Source organism: Herpailurus yagouaroundi, unplaced genomic scaffold (assembly GCF_014898765.1).
Source record: "Herpailurus yagouaroundi ecotype Mexico unplaced genomic scaffold, PumYag 162, whole genome shotgun sequence".
In the NCBI taxonomy this organism is placed as follows: domain Eukaryota; kingdom Metazoa; phylum Chordata; class Mammalia; order Carnivora; family Felidae; genus Herpailurus; species Herpailurus yagouaroundi.
In genome coordinates, this window is record NW_024412403.1 from 9,449,806 (window position 1) to 9,455,995 (window position 6,190).

General features: G+C 46.1%; 1 protein-coding gene and 1 pseudogene across 1 annotated transcript; both read right to left on the reverse strand.

Annotated features, from left to right (window-relative positions):
- The window catches only part of LOC121035957 (phosphoribosyl pyrophosphate synthase-associated protein 1-like), a 15,850-nt pseudogene extending 13,009 nt beyond the window's left edge, over window positions 1–2,841 (reverse strand).
- A 661-nt stretch (window positions 2,842–3,502) lies between these two features.
- LOC121035960 (carbonyl reductase [NADPH] 1-like) lies at window positions 3,503–5,729 on the reverse strand. Its single transcript, XM_040483968.1, has 2 exons — window positions 5,279–5,729; window positions 3,503–4,707 (listed from the first exon to the last, which is right to left on the reverse strand). Exons 1-2 carry the CDS (start codon window positions 5,565–5,567, stop codon window positions 4,253–4,255), a joined length of 744 nt encoding a protein of 247 aa, XP_040339902.1. The 5' UTR covers window positions 5,568–5,729; the 3' UTR covers window positions 3,503–4,252.
- Between the last annotated feature and the right edge of the window lie 461 nt (window positions 5,730–6,190).

A 6,190-nucleotide genomic window follows, 5' to 3' on the forward strand; every position in this document is an offset into this window, starting at 1 on the left:
CATAAACACCTTTTAGAAAGGGGTCAGTTATTCCAGTCCTTCCTTTCATCTAAAACATGTTAAGTGTCACTTTAACGGAACTTATGTGTTAAATGGTTTAGTAAGCACCTCTCATGTTTGATTACTTAACTAATTAGATTTATTTTATTTTAAAAATATCATCTGCCTGTCTCAAAATAAAAATAATACACATTAATGTTTCAAAATTGCAAAACACAGAAGTTTATGAAATAAGACAGGGGCAGAGGAACCCACCCTGGGTAACTGGTATACCAGAAAGACAGCAACATTTACTCATAGGGGCTTGGAGCCATTTTCTTATGTACCTTTACTATAGACACTAGATGGAGAAACTCTACAAACTTTCTGCACGCTGTGTATAATGTATAATGAAGTGATGCCCTCTTGTCTATTCTGTATTGTCTATCTCAGGAAGTCTAGAATCACCTGTGAAAATGCTTACCTGTGTATTTCAGGGAGTCTGACAGGGAGTAAAAGGTTTTGTAGGTAAATTCCTCATAGTAGATGCTGCAACCATTCCCTCAACCCAGGCCTGTCCCCTGCACTGACCACATTTGCAAGTGGCAGGCTGGCTGTCAGCGGGCTTCACCTCAGAGCTGGGTGAGATGGTAGACCCTTCTGGTGTGACAGCTCAGGACAGGAAACACAAGTGCAGGAATAGGAAGTACTTATGGAGTTTATACAGCCAAGTGTCTGATCCAAACATTTTGTCTCTAGAGTAGACTCATGGCTTTCGTGTGTCATTTTGAGAACTCTGAGCTGGAATGCACGCAGCCCATGCGCTACAAAGTTTAAGGGTGGGGCGCCTGGATGGCTTAGTCAGTTAAGCAACTGATTCTTGATTTCAACTCAGGTCACGATCTCACGGTTCATGGGTTTGAGCCCCACGTTGGGCTCCGTGCTGACAGTTTGGAGCCTGCTTGGGATGCTCATTCTCGCTCTCTGCCCCTCCCTCACTCGTGCCCTCTCTGTCAAATATAAGTAAGTAAACTTAAAAGAAAAGAAGTTTATGGACCATCCATAAGACCTTGTGATAAGGGTGTGTGAGTGCATTTGAGTGTGTCGTATGTCTGCATGTGAGTGTGTGCGAAAGAGACTGGATGTGTGACTGTAAGTGTGTGACCTGTATGAGGTAGCGTGTAAAGGAATTTCCCCGTCACAATCAGTGTGAAAGCATGTCACCCAGATACGAAAGGACTCTTGTTCTGGTGGGGCTGGCGTGTGTCTCAGGCTTATAGTCTATCCAGGCCATTACTCTGTATGTGGCCAGGGATCTATTTAGGAACATCTCTCCCTCTCCAAACTTCAGTGTCCTAAAGCACAGCCACAGTGATCTCCACACCACAAGGTCTTTTAGACATCATCTCATCTGGGGTCACAAACTTCAAGGGCAGCATTTGACTCTCAAGGCTATTCAGAATCTGTGAGCCCAAGCTGGTTCTCATGACCTTTGATGATTTAACATTTGTCACATTCCCTGGAAGATCCATGTTTTCTAATATCAAGAGGACCAGTTCTTTAGTGTCTTGACTGATAAGGGTTTTTCAGAAAACACTTCAAGTTTTGAAATGTGCCTCCTGTGGTTTTCCCTGAGGTACCTGGGGGTCTTGCTATAAGGAAGGCATTGGCCCAATAGAGCAGAGTCCTTTTATTTTCTGTTTCCCTTGCCTTACTGGGTAAGGCTTCATTTGAAGAAGGGATATGTAGGGAAAATGATTTGAGGACCTTGAGTAGTGGGAAGAACCACTAGTTTGGATGTCACATGACCTCGGTCTTCAGCCAGCTGTGCTTGTGACCTTGAAATCCATTATTCCTCCAGGTTCTTAATGGGGACCATATATAAAATGCCTAGCACATCACACCTAGAAATGTCCAGCCACCTATCCTTTCTAGAATCAATATGTCAGAATGAGTGTGAGTGAGATACATTTGCTATTGTAACTTTCTCTCCAAATTTCTCTAGTGGTTTTTAAGACTACAGGATATTGCAAAGCGGTACCTTCTCAAAGGAAGGTTGAGAACATCTTCTGTAAGGGTTCTTTGCTAACAGTAGCCTTAATAAGACCATATTATTGCCTAGTATTTTAAGCTTATATCTGATGAGCAAGAGTGCTCAGCTTTCCAATGTTTGTTCAATTCCTTAGAGATGATTATACCTTAATATCTTTTTGAAATAAATGTAGAGTATAATTTAAAGAGTGAAAGAATAACAACAGCTTATCCTTTTAAAGCGAATATCTTTCAAATTCAGGAATAGGAATTTTGGTGGAATGAGAGTGAAATGATATGGAATGTGGGAAGGGATTTATATGACTTTGATACTAATTGCATGGTTAAGACTGGTGATAGGCACCTGGTTGTTTTAAGTTCTTATCTTCATTTTCTGCCTAAATGGTTTAACTAAAACTGTTATTGAAAAGAGGATTAAAATATAAGAAGAATTGGAGTCCCTGAGTGGCTCAGTTGGTTAAGCGTCAACTCTTAATTTTGCTCAGGTCATGATCTCTTGGCTCATGAGTTCAAGGCTCCTTTGGGCTCTGCAATGAAAGCATGGGGCTGGCTTCTCTCTCTCCTACTCTCTCTGCCTCTCCCTACTGGCTCTCTCTCTTCCTTTCTCTCTCTCAAGATAGATAGATAAATAAATAAATAAATAAATAAATAAATAAATAAATAAATAATCTGAAAAAAATGTAAGAGTAGGGGTGCCTGGATGATTCTGTTGGTTAAAAAAATAAGAAAAATCAACATTTACTATCTCTCAATATCCTTAAAGTCACAATTCTGTCTTTTGGTTTGTCCTTATGCACCTAAAAACAGAGCACACGTTGGCCTTTTGCATGTGTTCTGACCCACAGAGAACTGGTGGGTGTCATTGGAGATTGTTCTTTGTATCCTGGTTTCTGAAGTATGGGGGGTGGGGGGAAGGACAGCATTTCCTTTGGCTGCCCTAGCTAGGACTTCTCCCAGATAGTCTCCCCAAAGAGGGTAATGTTCTGATAACATGAACCACTGTGGCTGCCATCCCCTCAAATAATGGAAGAACTCTCTTATTTCCAAAGGCAAGGGAACCCTGGTCTTACACTGAGAATATAGCTTGCATTTCCATGTCCCTGAGTCTAGTTTTCCTGAGGCAAGATCAATATTTGATTAGAGCCTGCCTTAGCAAATGCAGAAGAACACTCATTCCTCATTCTGGTCCGAAGCCAAATACACAGCAGGCACCCACACTGCTTAGTAAGTGAGAAAACAATCAGCCAGAGTATGATTTTTGCGTGTAGGGGAATACGTGTAGGATGTGTGATGCTGGCACACGGGACTCGTCCAACATCAACGTTGTGGTGAGTAAAGGAGTCGGGGGACATTTGAGAGCTGCCCTTTGGGTGCCAATGAAGCCAGTGGTAGAAGAAGTGATGGAAGTTTCCAGGAATGAAGAGGCAATGGAGGCAGAACTGAGGGTAAACTGTACATGCACGCACTCATTCAAGCCAGACATCCTAATCTTTCTAAAAGTATCAGCTTATTTAATTAGTGTACTGAATGGGTGGTGGTTCCCCATCACATTAACGTGGGGGTAAATATTGCAGTAGTTTACAACCAAGGAATTGTGGCAGTTTGTTTGTGCAAACAATGATCGAGGTGAAGGGAGGTTGATGGGCCTGGACTTTGGCAGGTCTGACGACAGAGATCGCTACGAGTCGTGCTCAGGATTGGACTTTGCTCTTGAAGGGCTTTTGCGAGAAAGTGAGCACTCAGGGAGTACAGAGAATCACCAGAAAGGAAAAGACAGAAGAAACAGCATCTCTTAGGAAGGTTTCAATTGTCCAGAAATGACAGCCGAGTCTGTTGGAGAGTTGGGATGGAGAAAGCTGGAAGCTTCCCCCAAGTTGGAAGCTTGGGGGACAAAATCTATAGGACAACTGTTAGGATCTGGTCAGTGATAATCAGGAGGTGGGCATGGTGACCTCATTTTTCATGGTGGGTGGATGGAGTGGTCCATGACCAGGATGATATTGGGAAATCACAGGTGTCATCTGGACACATTTGAGATGCTTAGGTGGGGGGTTGGGTGGGCAGCTGGAGGGGTCGGATCTGAGGAGGGAAGGGAGGGCATCCTGAGGAGAAGAAGAGGTAGGAAGAGAATGCTCTAGGGAATGTTCTAGGCAGCTGACAGATTTTAGGGGAGCCTGAGAAGTTTGGATGGTGAAGAGTCCACTAGCCTGAATAAAATCACTCAGAGGAAGGCAGAAGGAAGAGAAAGGGTCCAGGAAGGAATTCCCAGGGAAGTGCACCTGTGAGGGGTACAGAGGCAGGAAAGGCCTTTGTGAGGAGAATTTGAAATGAAGATGTGAAGGAGAAGAAAGAGCCAGTTGTGAAAGGCCAGCAGGACAGAAGGCACTGCTCGCTGCTGGACACACGTGTACAGAGTCCTGAGGAGAAGGGCACCTGTGTGGTGGGGACACAGCAGTGAAGCGGGTGTGGCTGAGAAGCGAGAGGGAGCAGGGCCCTTAGATAAGGTCAGAGAGGCAGGAGCCAGATCATTCCAGAAATGGCACTGCTTGGGCCCCTGATCACACCTACCTTGGCGTTTCATTAGAGGCAGCAGTTCTGTGCACACGTTTCGCGTACCAAAGAAGTTTGTTTTCATTGTCAATTCTGCTTTAATATGTAAGGGTGTGTGATCATCAACTGGTAAGGAAGAAGGAGAATAGGTCAGTAAGCAGTTGCCTCCTGAGAATATTCCATGAAGTGACGATAGCATTTTTTTTTTTTTTTTTTTCATTTGCAAACGTGAATTCTCAGCCATTTCTGTGTTAGGTAACACTATTGTCCCGGTGTGAATTATCTGGCTGGCTGGTGCCGTGTAGCTTTGTAACTTGGCACCACTTGGGGATGCTAAGGGAAGGGTGCACAATGGGTTTTCTGTGTACCTTTGTTTACAATATGTTGTTTATTGCAAAATAGGTTAATATTTACCAAATGACTCAGACCCAATCAGAAAGAAACTTGGAAAAACCTGGGTGAGGTCCCTGAGAATCTGATCCATGCCAGTGTGAAGGCCCTCTGGCTGGAAATGCTTGCAACTGCTGGAGGGTCCTGCTCTCCCTGTGTCTCCAGTCCATCTTCTTCCCTAGGGAGGCTGTTCTAGATCCCCTCAGAGCTCTGGACCCCAGAGCAGCGGTTTAGACACCAGCCCCAAACCCACCCTGGCTGGTCCCCTAAGGGAGGTCTCCTGGCCTAAGAGTTCCCACATTCTTACTATCAAAGGCGATGCCCGCGTTGTTGACCAGCACGTCCAATCCCCCGTACTCCTCGCGCAGGAAGTCGCGCATGGCGCGGATGCTCTGCAGGTCGTCGATGTCCAGCAGGTGGAAGCGGGGGCTCAATCCTTCGGCCTGGAGCCGCTGCACTGCCGCCCGTCCCCGCGCCTCATCCCGTGCCGTAAGCACCACATCCCCGAAGAACTGCCGGCACAGGTCGCGCACGATGGCGAAGCCGATGCCCTTATTGGCCCCGGTCACCAGCGCTACGCGGATGTGTGACGACATGACTGTGTGGATTGCTAGGGAGGCCCTGTGTGTGGAGCCGATGATGCTATGGGCCACACCGAGGGCTAGTGGTGCGGAGGCCTGGCCACAGTCAGAGATGCCGGTAGAACTGTGTTCTTGGATCCAGCGCTGTGACTCCTAGAGCCGAAGCCCCACCCCTGTCCTTCCATGAGAGGAGGGGCCAGAGGGCCAGAAGTTTTCCTGAGGGCGCTGTGTCAAATCCGTACTTCATGGGGCTGCACCTTGAGCCCAACCAGGACTGTGTCCTCTTAGGATGCTACCTGTGAGCCAAGCGATGGTTTGAGGTCAACTGATGTGCTCCCCAAACTAAGGTGGTTGGCCCTGGGGTTAATAGGGGGCTAGTGATTCATGGTAGGCGAGTCAAAATTATTTTCGGAAACCCTCAAAAGTAAAAAAGGAGTACAGATATTGTCTTGGGAATGTGTCCTTCCTCTGCAGAATGGGAAAGGTTGCTTTCTTCCAAGATGCAGTGAAGTTGCTTGCACAGGGGAACTGCCTCTGAGGACACAGTCCCTTTACTTTTTTCGGAGAATCTCAATAGTGAGGAACAGAGAATTAGGTCCTGTGCTGTGATGGGGGTGTGGACAGGGCTCCTCCCTCTG

Excerpts from the sequence above, each read along its gene's own strand:
- LOC121035960 (XM_040483968.1), bottom strand. The coding sequence starts at position 5,567 with ATGTCGTCACACATCCGCGTAGCGCTGGTGACCGGGGCCAATAAGGGC. Across the intron at positions 4,708-5,278 it reads CGCGGGCATCGCCTTTGATA|TTGATGATCACACACCCTTA; the intron begins GTAAGAATGTGG and ends CTTCCTTACCAG.